At 49.2% G+C, this 15,013-nt stretch overlaps 1 protein-coding gene across 2 annotated transcripts in view; it reads right to left on the bottom strand.

The window, feature by feature from the left end:
* slit1a (slit homolog 1a (Drosophila)) overlaps window positions 1-15,013 on the bottom strand; it is a 247,292-nt gene that overhangs the window by 19,633 nt on the left and 212,646 nt on the right. For both annotated transcript variants that reach the window (XM_068002018.1, XM_068002019.1), the window contains exons 25-29: window positions 12,439-12,510; window positions 11,351-11,514; window positions 10,337-10,461; window positions 7,138-7,235; window positions 1,210-1,349 (exon numbers count right to left, since the gene is read on the bottom strand). In XM_068002018.1, coding sequence (XP_067858119.1) covers window positions 1,210-1,349; window positions 7,138-7,235; window positions 10,337-10,461; window positions 11,351-11,514; window positions 12,439-12,510 — 599 coding nt within the window. The remainder of the gene's footprint in view (window positions 1-1,209; window positions 1,350-7,137; window positions 7,236-10,336; window positions 10,462-11,350; window positions 11,515-12,438; window positions 12,511-15,013) is intronic.

Genomic DNA, 15,013 nt, shown 5'->3' with positions numbered 1-15,013 from the left:
AGATTCTATGATCAGTCAAGATTCCCACCCTGATTTGCTTGAAGCGGATGTTGGGTTCAGCTGTGATGCTCCCCTTGGTCAAATAGCCAGGTGCGCGCACACGGTGCCGGTATCTGCAGACCTGTGCCCGCCACCCCCCCGGAGGTGTTAATGCCTTCAGGAGAGGAACCAGGGAGAGGCGTGTGTGAAAAGAAAAGAGAGAGAGGGGGGGAGGGAGAGAGAGAGAGAGAGTCAGCACTCTGAGAGGCGGCCACAGCGAGCTGCAGCGCTGGTAGTGGAGGTGAGTACGAACTCATTTAACGGAGAGTTCAATTCACTGGAGGTAGAAAGCCACTGATCCAGTTCATTAACTGTCTCCCGGGCAAAATGCATGGGATTCCTGGGCTGTGATAATTCTTAATTAGCAGTGAGATGCAGAGAGGACGTGCACTGTGTAATTGTAGGTAATTATTGATTTGCGGGTTATTAGCACGAAACCTCTAATCAGGGCTGAATGCAGTGCTGCAGGGGGAGTATGGAGCAGACATTAGCAGGTGCTGCACTCGAAAACTGAGATCTTATCAGTGCTGCGCTCGAACTTTCCCCCATCGCTTCTCCTCGGCTCCATCTTTGCCTCCTGCGCACCGCTCAGTCTGTGGCTCAGTGGGCAGCACTCTCGCCTCTGAGGCAGCAGGCTGTGGGTTCAAGTCCCACTCCGGAGACTTGAGCATGTAATCCAGGCTGACACTCCCAGTGGAATACCGAGTGAGTGCCTCACTGTCGTGTAGGCGCCGTCTCGCGAATGAGATGTTAAACCGAGGCCCTATCCGCTCTCTCAGGTGGATGTAAAAGTCTTGTGTTGTCCACTGGTACCCAAGTAGACAGTGAGTGTTGGCTGGCTATTTGACCAGGGAAGCATCACCACCAAGCCTGATCCTATGAATTCATACATGTGTTTTCCAGTAGGTGCTGACTAAGATCAGACCTGGGACTTTCCTGACCTGGGCAGCTCAGTGCCACACTGGGCAGTGTGGTTATACTCACTGCGCATTCAGCTCACAGTTCTAACATACGCTACCTGATGAGCTAAACCTGCAAGAGAAAGGGTTGTACACCCAGGGAATAGAGCTGGAATCCTTTTGCGGGAACAGCCTCCAGTCCCGTTCTGTGGTCTCCCACCTCCCTCCAGCCCCTTCTCTCAGTCAGTCTCGCAGTGCGGCCATGCCTCACCTCTGTGGTACAGCGGGCACAGGCAGGTGTAATTATTGATTCCATCCAAGCAAGTGGCACCGTTTCTGCACTCGTTCTCTTCACAGTCATCGATATTGGTGGCACAGGTGGTGCCCTTGAAACCCTCCGGGCAGGTACACCTGTCGGGGTGACAGGAGGTCAGAATTAAAATCATCTCAAACACACACAGCTTAACAACAAATAAAAACAACCTCAAGGACTCGATGAACTGCGGCACTTCCCAGCGATTCCGCTTTATCCAAAATGGCCAATCTCCCAGGGACTGGTGGCACTCCCAGTGCAGTACTGAGGGAGCGCTGCACTGTCGGAGGGTCAGCACTGAGGGAGCGCTGCACTGTCGGAGGGTCAGCACTGAGGGAGCGCTGCACTGTCGGAGGGTCAGTACTGAGGGAGTGCTGCACTGTCGGAGGGTCAGTACTGAGGAAGCGCTGCACTGTCGGAGGGTCAGTACTGAGGGAGCGCTGCACTGTCGGAGGGTCAGTACTGAGGGAGCGCTGCACTGTCGGAGGGTCAGTACTGAGGGAGCGCTGCACTGTCGGAGGGTCAGTACTGAGGGAGCACTGCACTGTCGGAGGGCCAATACTGAGGGAGTGCTGCACTGTCGGAGGGTCAGTACTGAGGGAGCGCTGCACTGTCGGAGGGCCAATACTGAGGGAGTGCTGCACTGTCGGAGGGTCAGTACTGAGGGAGTGCTGCACTGTCGGAGGGTCAGTACTGAGGGAGTGCTGCACTGTCGGAGGGTCAGTACTGAGGGAGCGCTGCACTGTCGGAGGGCCAATACTGAGGGAGTGCTGCACTGTCGGAGGGTCAGTACTGAGGGAGTGCTGCACTGTCGGAGGGGCAGTACTGAAGGAGTGCTCCATTGTCGGAGGGGCAGTACTGAGGGAGTGCTGCACTGTCGGAGGGTCAGTACTGAGGGAGCGCTGCACTGTCGGAGGGTCAGTACTGAGGAAGCGCTGCACTGTCGGAGGGTCAGTACTGAGGGAGTGCTCCATTGTCGGAGGGTCAGTACTGAGGGAGTGCTCCATTGTCGGAGGGTCAGTACTGAGGGAGTGCTCCATTGTCGGAGGGTCAGTACTGAGGGAGTGCTTCACTGTCGGATGAGACGTTAAACCGAGGCCCCATCTGTCCTCTCAGGCGGATGTAAAAGCTCTCTTGGCAATATTTGAAGAATATTTATCCCTCAACCAACATCACTAGAACAGATTATCTGGTCATTATCACATTGCTGTTTGTGGGATCTTGCTGTGCGCAAATTGGCTGCCACATTTCCTACATTACAACAGCGACTACACTTCAAAAGTATTTCATTGGCCGTGAATCCTGAGGTGGTGAAAGGCGCTGTAGAAATGCAAGTTCTTTCCTTTTTTTCTTTTATTTTGCTTGAGACCTGGAGAAAGGGCCTGGCTGGGTTGAATGGGTCAGGACAGAGGATGGGGTCGGGGGGGGGATGGGGTTGGGGAGAGGGTGGGGTCAGGATGGGGAGGGGGAGGGGGTGGGGTTGGGAAGGGGGTGGGATCGGGATGGGGTGGGGTTGGGGAGAGGGTGGGGTCATAGAATCATAGAAAGATTACAGCACGAAAGGAGGCCATTCGGCCCGTTGAGTCTGCGCCGGCTCTATGCAAAAGCAATGCAGCTAGTCCCACTCCCCCGCCCTTTCCCCGTAGTCCTGCAAATTTTTTCCTTTCAAGTACTTATCCAGTTCCCTTTTGAAGGCCATGATTGAATCTGCCTCCACCATCCCCTCGGGCAGTGCATTCCAGATCCTAACCACTCGCTGTGTAAAAATGTTTTTCCTCATGTCGCCTTTGGTTCTTTTGCCAATCACCTTAAATCTATGTCCTCTGGTTCTTGACCCTTCCGCCAATGGGAACAGTTTCTCTCTATCTACTCTGTCTGGACCCTTCATGATTTTGAATACCTCTATCAAATCTCCTCGCACCGTCTCTGTTCCAAGGAGAACAACCCCAGCTCCTCCAGTCTATCCGCGTAACTAAAGTCCCTCATCCCTGGAATCATTCTAGTAAATCTCCTCTGCACCTTCTGTAAGGCCATCACATCTTTCCTAAAGTGAAGTCCAGTGTCCAGTTCCCAGAACTGGACACAATACTCCAGTTGTGGCCGAACCAGTGTTTTATAAAGGTTCATCATGACTTCTATACTTTTGTACTCTATACCTCTATTTATAAAGCCCAGGATCCCGTATGCTTTTTTAACCACTTTCTCAACCTGCCCTGCCACCTTCAACGATTTGTGCACATAAACCCCCAGATCTCTCTGTTCCTGTACCCCTTTTAGAATTGTGCCCTCTAGTTTATATTGCCTCTCCCCGTTCTTCCTACCGGAATGTAGTCGGGCAGACACCGTGTTGTGCCCACCCGTTCTCCGTGGCCGGTTGCGGAGCGGAATCCCGCGTGTTACACGGAGACCGGCGGAACAGGAAATGGGAGAAAGTCCCTCCCCCCTCACAATAATGGGGGGGCCCTCCCCCTTCCGATAACTCAGTGAGATTATCCAATCGTATCTGGGCCGTAGAGAGGGTGTAGATTTACTAGAATGGTACGAGGGGTGAGGGGCTTCAGTTATATGGAGAGACTGGAGAAGCTGGGATTGTTCTCTTTAGAGCAGAGAAGGTTAAAGGGAGATTTGATAGAGGTGTTCAAAATCATGAAGGGTTCTGATAGAGTAAATAAGGAGAAACTGTTTCCAGCGGCAGGAGGGTCAGTAACCAGAGGACACAGATTTACGGTAATTCGCAAAAGAGCCAGAGGGGAGATGAGGAGACATTTTTTTACGCAGCGAGTTGTTATGATCTGGAATGCGCTGCCTGAAAGGGCGGTGGAAGCAGATTCAATAATAACTTTCAAAAGGGAATTGGATAAATACTTGAAGGGAAAAAAATTTGCAGGAGAAACAGCGGTGCGGTGGGGGGGGGGGTTCATTGGAGAGCTCTTTCAGAGAGCCATCATGGGCACGATGGGCCAAATGGCCTCCTTTTGTGCTGTAAGATTTTATGATTCTATGATACGGACCTGGTCAGTGCTGAGCCAGTTGATTTCGGTTGGGTTGCCGGTCGGGGGTCTCACAATCAGCCTCAGTGTTGCTGGACTAGGGAAAAGGGGAAAAATTGTCCAGGGTTCCTGATCGTGTATCTGTGTTTTTTTTTTATTCGTTCATGGGATGTGGACGTCGCTGGCAAGGCCGGCATTTACTGCCCATTCCTAGTTGCCCCTTGAGAAGGTGGTGGTGAGCCGCCTTCTTGAACCGCTGCAGTCCGTGTGGTGAAGGTTCTCCCACAGTGCTGTTAGGAAGGGAGTTCCAGGATTTTGACCCAGCGACGATGAAGGAACGGCGATATATTTCCAAGTCGGGATGGTGTGTGACTTGGAGGGGAACGTGCAGGTGGTGGTGTTCCCATGTGCCTACTGACCTTGTCCACATTGTGTGTGTGTGTGTATGGTGTGAGTGAGTGGGTATATGCGCATGTATGTGTGTGTGAGTGTCAGTGAGTGTGAGTCAGTGTGTATGTGTGAATCAATGTGTGTGTGAGTCAGTGTGTCGGTGAGTATGAGTCATCATGTGTGAGTGTGAGTCTGTGTGTGTCTCTGTGTGAGAGTCAGTGTGTGTGAGAGTCAGTGTGTGTCAATGTGTGTCCATGTATGTGTGTGTCAGTGTGTATGAGTGTGAATCAGTGTGAGTCAGTGTGTGTCTGAGTCTGTGTGTGTGAGTCAGTGTGTGTGAGTGTGAGTCAGTGTGTCTGTGTCTGTGTGTGTGAGTGTGAGTCTGTGTGTGTGTGTGTGTGTGTGAGTGTATGTGAGTCAGTGTGTGTGTGTCAGTGTGTGTGTGTGTGTGTGTGTGTGAGTGTGAGTCTGTGTGTGTGAGTGTATGTGAGTCAGTGTGTGTGTGTCAGTGTGTGTCTGAGTCTGTGTGTGTGTGTGTGTGTGTGTGAGTCAGTGTGTGTGTGTGTCTGAGTCTGTGTGTGTGTGTGTGTGAGTCAGTGTGTGAGTGTGAGTCAGTGTGTGAGTGTGAGTCAGTGTGTGAGTGTGAGTCAGTGTGTGTCTGTGTCCGTGTGTGTGAGTGTGAGTCACTGTGTGTGCGTGAGTGTGAGTCAGTGTGTGTGAGTTTCTGTGTGAGTGTGAGTCAGTGTGTGAGTAAGAGTCAGACTGAGTCAGTGTGTGTGTGAGTGTGAGTCAGTGTGTGTGAGAGTGAGTCAGTGTGTGTGGGGATGTTGAATGAGGACGGATCAGGCACAGCTGTGATGCCGCTAATGGTCGAATAGCAAGCTGACACTCACTGTCTAGACTCACGTGGACAGCAACAATGTAAGATGCTGGTGAAAGACTGATCCCATCACCCTCCCCGCCCCACACACGAGTCAGGGAGAAAACTGGAGAGGAAAGAACACAAAAAAAACAATGAAAGGGTGAAGAGTGGAGAGTGAGTGTTACTGAGCGAGGCAGCTGGGAATGTTTGGGTCTGTTTACACAGCGGATCGAATTCACCCCCAATCTATTGAAGCCAATGGAATCCAATCCCCCTGATTATTTACACGGCTCCACAGTCTCCGGTCCTCCCCCCACCCCCAGAAGGACATGTGTTGTACTGTATTGAGTTACAGCCCTGGGTCACGGTCATGTGTTTCAGGGGTGGTGGTGGGGGGGATGGGCGAGGAAGCTGCAGGCACTCAGCATTCACCTTTTGTCTCCCTCATCCGTGCCTTTGTTACCTCCAGACTGGACTATTCCAATGCTCTCCTGGCCGGCCTCTCATCTTCCATCCTCCATAAACTTCAGCTCATCCAAAACTCTGCTGCCCTGTATCCTAACTCGCACCAAGTCCCGTTCACCCATCACCCCCTGTGCTCACTGACCTACATTGGCTCCCGGTCCAAGAATGCCTTGATTTTAAAATTCTCATCTTTGTTTTCAAATCCCTCCATGGCCTCGCCCCTCCCTATCTCTGTAACCTCCTCCAGCCCTACAACCCTCCGAGATCTCTGCGCTCCTCCAATTCTGGCCTCTTGCACATCCCCGATTTTAATCGCTCCACCATTGGCGGCCGTGCCTTCAGCTGCCTAGGCCCTAAGCTCTGGAATTCCCTCCCTAAACCTCTCCGCCTCTCTCTCCTCCTTTAAGACGCTCCTTAAAACCTACCTCTTTGACCAAGCTTTCGGTCACCTGTCCTAATATCTCCTTATGTGGCTCGGTGTTAACTTTTGTCTGATTTACGTTCCTGTCAAGCGCCCAGGGATAATTTACTATGTTCTCTACTGCCGCACAAGTACCACGCCAAGTTTCTCACCGATATATCTTCACTGCTTTCCTCCTTCACCCTCTGCACCGAGCGACTTCTCATCATCGGTGATTTCAACCTCCATCTCAACTCATCGTGCCCTCTCTCCTCTGAGTTCACTGCCCTCCTATTCTGCCTTAGGCTCTCCCTCCATATAAACTCCCCTGCCATACTCACGGACATTCCCCTTACCATCTCACGTGGCCTCTCTACTCCCATCGTGTCAATCACAGGTAAGGCCATCTCTAATCACTTCCTTGTATCCCTCTCCACTCATATCCCCTTTCCCCCTCCCCGTCCCATTTCCTTCTGTGTCCGCCCCGGGAAAAAAAAACTTCCCCAAGTCACTTACGACGGCACTTTCAAATTCCCAACTGTCCAGCCTTTGGCCCTCCATTCACCGCGACACTTATGATAAAGGTTCAGAAGCTCGGCCTGATAACACAATGACCAGAAATGCTCCACTGAAAAATTTCCAACAAACGTTCACCTGAGGAAGGAGGAAGCCTCCGAAAGCTTGTGAATTTAAAATAAAATTGCTGGACTATAACTTGGTGTTGTAAAATTGTTTACCACTGAAAAATGGAAGCAAAGCGTATTAGATGTTCCACTCACCAGAACGCGCTGGAGTCTCCCTCCTTCACATGGCAAACCCCCCCATTCTCACAAGGGCCACTGATGCAGGCAGTGATCAGGGATTCACAGTGTTTGCCCTGGAAGAGTTGGAGGAAAAAAAAACGTTACTTTTCGTTGGACTTTTGCGCTCATCGAGACGAGGGGTGTTACTGCTGGTGAAAGAGATGTTTCCCGTTTCGAGTGTGTGCAGTCTACATCATGAAGGGTTAAAATCATGTAGGGTTTTGATAATAGTAAATTAAATAAGGAGAAACTGTTTCCACTGGCAGGTGGGTTGGTAACCAGAGGACACAGATTTAAGATAATTGGCAAAAAAGCCAGAGGGGAGATGAGGAGAATTTTTTTTTTACGCAGTGAGTTGTTCTGATCTGGAATGTGCTGCCTGAAAGGGCGGTGGAAGCAGATTCAATAGTAACTTTCAAAAGGGAATTGGATAAATACTTGAAGGGGAAAAAATTTGCAGGGGGGAGAGTGAGACTAATTGCACAGCTCTGTCATAGAGCCGGCACAGGCAGGATGGGCCAAATGGCCTCCTTCTGTGCTGTTAAGATTTTATGATTGTATACCAGGCGTTCCTAACCCAGTTAGAACACATTTAGACACAGAAGGACGGAATAAGGGGCGACTGGATTGCCTGACCTGCACCATCGAGACATGGTTTAGTCCACAACCCTCCCCGAGTCACGTCATTTGCTGGGAAACTCAAACAAAAAAGAACAGAGATCCTCCCAAAGTTTATTCCGCAGCATCGGAATTTGGCAACAAAAGAAAAAGCGAATTACTGCGGGTGCTGGAAATCTGAACTAAAAACAGAAAACGCTGGAAACACTCAGCAGGTCAGGCAGCGTCTGTGGAGAGAGAGAAGCAGAGTTAATATTTCAACTAGTTGGAACTCCCGTCAGAACAGGAGTAACTGGAAGAGCAGAGGGGTGCGACTAATCGGATGGCTCTTTGAAAGAGTCGGCACTGGCTCGATGGCTCCTTCTGTGCTGTAACCATTCTAGGATTCTATGTTAGAGATTTAACAGTTTAGAAGCAAGTGCAGAGCCAGAGAAATGTGGGGGGTGGGGGTTGGGGAGGGTGGGGGGTCGCAAAGAACAAAATGGTACAGTCTGTGATGGCTCGGAGGGCAGGAGCAATTAAAGGGTGGTAGAAGTTTGGAACTCTCTTCCGCAAACGGCAATTGATACTAGCTCAATTGCTAAATTTAAATCTGAGATAGATAGCTTTTTGGCAACCAAAGGTATTAAGGGATATGGGCCAAAGGCAGGTGTATGGAGTTAGATCACAGATCATCCATGATCTTATCAAATGGCGGAGCAGGCACGAGGGGCTGAATGGCCTACTCCTGTTCCTATGTTCCTAAATGACAAAAGGAGGTGATAATAAAGCTCAACGGAAGCTCGAGGAGCAGCCCCTCATCTTTCCATTAGGCACTTTACAACCTTCCGGACTCAACATTGATTTCAATAACTTCAGATCATAACCACTGCTCCCATTTCTTCGGTCAGTGAGTGCTGGTAATGGTTCTGCTGCTGCCAATTACAGCTACTCCTGATCAATCTTTTGTTTCTTTACTTGTCCCATTCCCACCCTCCTTGCCTTGCACCATCATCCCTTTTGTCATTTAATCATTCCTGCCCTCCACCCTATCACAGACCTTGCCTTTTGTTCTTTCCTCCCCTCTCCCCCCCACCGCCTCCTTTCCCTGGCTCTGTACTTGCTTAAAAACTCTTTTAACATCTTCCCGTTCTGACGAAAGGTCATCGACCTGAAACATTAACTCTGTTTCTCTCTCCACAGACGCTGCCCTGACCTGCTGAGCATTTCCAGCATTTTCTGTTTTTATTTCAGATTTCCAGCGGATGCTTTTGGTGAGGTGATAATGACACTAGTACAAAATCCATGCTTCTCTCCCCACTAAGCAATTCTGCTGTAACCATTTAAACCTCCTCTGGACCCATTTTTTGTTTCTTTACTTGTCTCATATACAGAATAACAGATACCCGGGAGTGAGTTACAGGCTGGAATCTAATCGAGGGGTTCGGGGTGTTTATATATAGAATAACGGATACCCGGGAGTGAGTTACAGGCTGGAATCTAATCGAGGGGCTCGGGTGGTTTATATATAGAATAACAGATACCCGGGAGTGAGTTACAGACTGGAATCTAATCGAGGGGTTCGGGGGTTTATATATAGAATAACAGATACCCGGGAGTGAGTTACAGACTGGAATCTGATCGAGGGGTTCGGGGGTTTATATATAGAATAACAGATACCTGGGAGTGAGTTACAGGCTGGAATCTAATCGAGGGGTTCGGGGGGTTTATATATAGAATAACAGATACCCGGGAGTGAGTTACAGGCTGGAATCTAATCGAGGGTTTCGGGGGGTTTATATATAGAATAACGGATACCCGGGAGTGAGTTACAGACTGGAATCTAATCGAGGGGTTCGGGGGGGTTTATATATAGAATAACGGATACCTGGGAGTGAGTTACAGACTGGAATCTAATCGAGGGTTTCGGGGGGTTTATATATAGAATAACGGATACCCGGGAGTGAGTTACAGGCTGGAATCTAATCGAGGGTTTCGGGGGGTTTATATATAGAATAACGGATACCCGGGAGTGAGTTACAGACTGGAATCTAATCGAGGGTTTCGGTGGTTTATATATAGAATAACGGATACCCAGGAGTGAGTTACAGGCTGGAATCTAATCGAGGGGTTCGGGGGGTTTATATATAGAATAACAGATACCCGGGAGTGAGTTACAGGCTGGAATCTAATTGAGGGGTTCGGGGGGTTTATATATAGAATAACAGATACCCGGGAGTGAGTTACAGGCTGGAATCTAATCGAGGGTTTCGGGTGGTTTATATATAGAATAACGGATACCCAGGAGTGAGTTACAGACTAGAATCTAATCGAGGGTTTCGGGTGGTTTATATATAGAATAACGGATACCCGGGAGTGAGTTACAGGCTGGAATCTAATCGAGGGGTTCGGGTGGTTTATATATAGAGTAACAGATACCCGGGAGTGAGTTACAGGCTGGAATCTAATTGAGGGGTTCGGATGGTTTAAATATAGAAGAACGGATACCCGGGAGTGAGTTACAGGCTGGAATCTAATCGAGGGGTTTGGGGAGGGTTTGTTGAGAAGCCACACTGACCTTGTAGCCATACGGGCAGCTGCATCTGTAATAATCCAAGGGATGATCCTGGCAGGTTCCTTGGTTCTGGCAGGGTTTGGACACGCACGGGCTGCATTTTGCCAGGATACTCAGTTCCGTTGGACCTGTGCGGAACAACATGGTGGTGTACGTGAACCAGAAAGCAACGATTGTTCTGCTCTCCTGAACCGACTGACGACAACTCTGCGATTTAATTTACGGGCCGGTCCCGGTCAAAGCGATCGACTGCTGTCGCTCAATAGTTATAAAATATTAACATTTTGTTTTACCGTTAGCCCATGAGCAATGGCCTGGCACATCAGCTAGTGACCCGATAATCTCCTCTATATTAGCAATGAGCAACAATATCAAGGTACCCAGGAGACACCAAGAGGGACCGAGTAACAGAACAGCATCTCCATGAGGGATGTAAACTTCAAAGGGTGATTGTGGCACCCACTAGCCTATAAAAATCTCTCTCACAAGGCTTCTGTAATCTCCTCCAGCCCTATGACCCTCCGAAATCTCTGCACTTTCATCGCTCCACCATTGGCGGCCGTGCCTTCAGCTGCCCAGGCCCTAAGCTCTGGAATTCCCCCCCTAAACCTCTCCGCCTCTCTTTCCTCCTTTAAGACGCTCCTTAAAACCACCTGTCCTAATACTGCTTTATGTGACTCGGTATCAAGCAATGTCTGATTTACTCGCCTGTGAAGGGCCTTGGGATGTTTTAACTACATTAAAGGCGCTATATAAATTCAAGTTGCTGTTGTTGTGGTTGCTCAGTGAGAAAGCGCACTGCCTGGTTCGGGTACTGACCACTGACCCCTTGCTGGAAAGCGGGTGTGTGGGCACGCGAGGCCCACCACTGCCGAATAGCCGGCCCAGGCTCCGTGTAGCTGGTATCTGCGGAGGTGTATCCCAGCAGGGAGATAGGGGTTTCTTGTGGAGAAGGAATGGGCACACTGTAAGCCTCGTAGCTCAGTTTGTACTGGAAGAGGAAACCCAGCTTCTTACCCTGGCACTCAAACTTCTTGGCCGGAGTGGTCAATAGGAGCTTTCCCTCCATGTCTCCTGGTCCAGCACAGCGGGCGATGCCAGGCTCTTTGTACCCAGTTTTAACCCAGTCTGAAAGCCAGCGCAGATTGCAGTCACAGTAGAGTGGGTTGGCTCCAATGGCACTGAGAGAGAGAGAGATTTAGGAAGAGTTTTACTCCATCTGGGTTCCATCTTACAGTTCTCCTTTTGTATTATTATTCATTAGTTACAGCACATTGTACCCTGTCCGTGGCTCAGTGGGCAGCACTCTCACTCTCTGGCTTAGAATGGTCGTGGGTTCAAGTCCCACTCCATAAAACTTGAGCACCAAATCTAGGCTGACACTGTTAGTGCAGTACTGAGGGAGTGCTGCACTGTCTAGAGGTGCCATCTTACAATGAGACGTTAAATCAAGGTCCCGTCTGCCCTCTCAGGTGGACACAAAAGATCCCATGGCCCCTATTCAAAGAAGAGCAAGGGAGTTCCCCCACCCCGGTGTCCTGGCCAATATTTATCCCTCAACCAATGTCATTAAAACAGATTATCTTGTCATTATGACATTGCCGTTTGTGGGATCTTGCTTTGTACAAATTGACTGCCCTGTTTCCTACATTACAACAGTGACCACACTTCAAAAGTACTTTGTTGGCCCTAAAGCACTTTGGGATGTCCTGAGATCGTGAAAGGCGCTATATAAATGCAAGTTCTTTCTATTTTTCTTTTTGATGTGTCTCTGCCCTGCAGTGCTACTGGTGTCAACTGAGCACAGGTTCACGGTTGACCCTGGTTCTGCCCTCATCTGACGCCCACGTATTTCCTGTAGGGTTCAATGAATCGACAGCAGTAGAAGGAACCAGCACCGTTCTCCCCCCTCCCTAACCCAGGAGAGCTGACACCAACTTCAGGACCTGTGCAGCTGCCCTGGCCGAGATCAGTTAACCGCATAGGCTCTAGATCAACGCTGGGACCTCCTGGTCTGTCCTGGTCAGGTATTGGTCGGAGCAGAGGCTTCGGGAGCCAACTCCGCATGTTTAACATAATGTGCCATTAACATTTCCTCCACTTACAGGTGAGACAGAGAAGCCACGTCACCAAAGATTCCTTTGGGAAGAGTGGAAATGTCATTCCCATGAAGTGACCTGTGTGGGAAAAGGTAGAGGTAAGTTCAGGAAGTGCACGTAAATCATCACGTGAGTAGTCAGACACTGAGATTGAGCACATCGGGAAGTATACTGAACTTTCGCAAATCCAGAGGATACATTGGACCGAACCCCTTCCCATTCACTCCCATTATATAAAGCCTTAATGGACCAAACCCCTTCCCATTCACTCCCATCATATAAAGCCTTAATGGACCAAACCCCTTCCCATTCACTCCCATCATATAAAGCCTTAATGGACCAAACCCCTTCCCATTCACTCCCATCATATAAAGCCTTAATGGACCAAACCCCTTCCCATTCACTCCCATTATATAAAACCCTAATGGACCAAACCCCTTCCCATTCACTCCCATTATATAGAATCCCAATGGATCAAACCCCTTCCCATTCACTCCCATTGCATAGAATCCCAATGGATCAAACCCCTTCCCATTCACTCCCATTATATAGAATCCCAATGGACCAAATCCCTTCCCATTCACTCCCATTATATAAAACCGCAATGGACCAAACCCCTTCCCATTCACTCCCATTGTATAGAATCCCAATGGACCAAACCCCTTCCCATTCACTCCCATTGTGTAGAATCCCATTCACGTGCATTGGGTAGTATTTTAGATCCAAGTTTAAAGTGTTCCCAGATGAACCATTTTGATTAACGTTGAAGTCATCAGACAACAATCAAACCATGGCCAATTGTGGGCTGGAGACGCAATATTTAAGAAATGTGATCCGTTAGCTGTAAGTGACCTGTTTTTGCTCAGAGTTTGCTGAGTGAATGGTTCCAACGGTTGGGACATGGAAACTTGCAAAGCTGCTGTTTCTACAGAGCCTTTTTTTTAAGTTGCTCTTCCTGTTTCCCCCTCCTCCTCCTGCGTTAGCTATGGCTCAGTGAGGAGCATTCTTGTCTCTGAGTCGTTTGGTCATGGGTTCAAGTTCCACTCCAGAGACTTGAGCACAAAATCCAGGCTGACACTCCTACTGCAGTACTGAGGGAGTGCAGCACTGTCAGAGGTGCCGACTATCAGATGAGATGTTAAACTGTGGCTCTGTCTGCCCTCTCAGGTGGACATAAAAGATTCTTTGGCACTATTTCTAAGAAGAGCAGGAGAGTTCTCCCTGGTGGTCAGGGTCAATATTTATCCCTCAACCAACATCACTAAAAAACAGATTATCTGGTCATTATCACACTGCTGTTTGTGGGACCTGGCTGAGTGCAAATTGGCTGCTGCGTTTCCTACATTACAGCAGTGACTGTAAAGCGCTTTTGGGTCGTCCTGAGGTTGTGAAAGGCCCTGAATAAATGCAAGTTCTTTCTTTCCTCCTCTGAAGTTGTCTCCTCGCTGGGTCTTGCAAAAGCTCTTCATACGCGAGCCTGGATCACTCAGTATGGGCAGGCTATTCCACCACAGAAAGGCATCACAGCCAGACCTGATCCTGTCCACACACACACCCACTTACACTGTGTCAATGGACGGTACTCCAGAGTGGGGAGAAAGGGCCGATCTTTTCCCTTCCTTAGCCCCCGGGTGCTTGAGACTTTGTGTAAACTCTCCTATCACAAGCAGAACATTTCCTGCCCACGTGTAGGTGAACCCCCAGGTCTCTCTGTTCCTGCACCCCTTTTTAAAAATTGTACCCTAAACATATGCTGCACAAACACATTTGTTTGATTGAATTTCTTTCTGTGGCCCCAGTGGGTAAAGTTACACTTTGGAAAGAGAAATGGGAAAACCAGCGAACAACCCCATCAATATCGTGTGTTTGAAGGCCGCATGTTTCCATGGTTACATTGCTGGGTTGTTAGTTACAACCCAAAACAGGCACCCTCCTGTTTATTGTCAAAAGAGGAATTTTACAGCTGACAAGGTCAAGGGAATTTCAATCTCTCTGGGCCAGCCACTTTCAGCTGCCACATCATTGGCACTGGAACAAATCTTAATATTACAGTAATAAACTGACTCACACACCAGAGTAGCTTTACTAACTTATAATAGTAACGCAAAACCAACAACCTTAATAGTAGCAATTTTAAATTTTAAAAAATGTGAACACACGCAGCCTAGATTCTCCAATTTGTGGTCATTTCCAATCAGCTGATGGAAGATCGAGCTGTCCTTCTCCAGTTTTCCTTCGTTCTCTCTTCTACTCACTTTTTCCCCCTTTATTCCTACGCTCTGTCTCCTGCCTCCCAACCAATTACCAACCCATGTCACAAGGCCTCCTGCAATTCCGTGCGCTTTCATTTTTGCTAATAATCTCTTGTGCGGAATCTTATCAAAAGCCTTCTGGACGTCGATATCCACAACAACCACAGACACTCCTTTATCCACCATGTTAGTGACCGCCTCAATAAAACTCAGCGAGATTAGTCAGACTGTGTGGGGGCAATGCAGGGCCTGTGCTGGGATCCTGCTGGGGCCACGCTGGGACCATGCAGGGTCCGTGCAGGGACCATGCAGGGCCTGTGCTGCGATTC

Source organism: Heptranchias perlo, chromosome 21 (assembly GCF_035084215.1).
Source record: "Heptranchias perlo isolate sHepPer1 chromosome 21, sHepPer1.hap1, whole genome shotgun sequence".
NCBI classification, from domain to species: domain Eukaryota; kingdom Metazoa; phylum Chordata; class Chondrichthyes; order Hexanchiformes; family Hexanchidae; genus Heptranchias; species Heptranchias perlo.
This window is presented reverse-complemented; position numbering and strand designations above follow the sequence as displayed.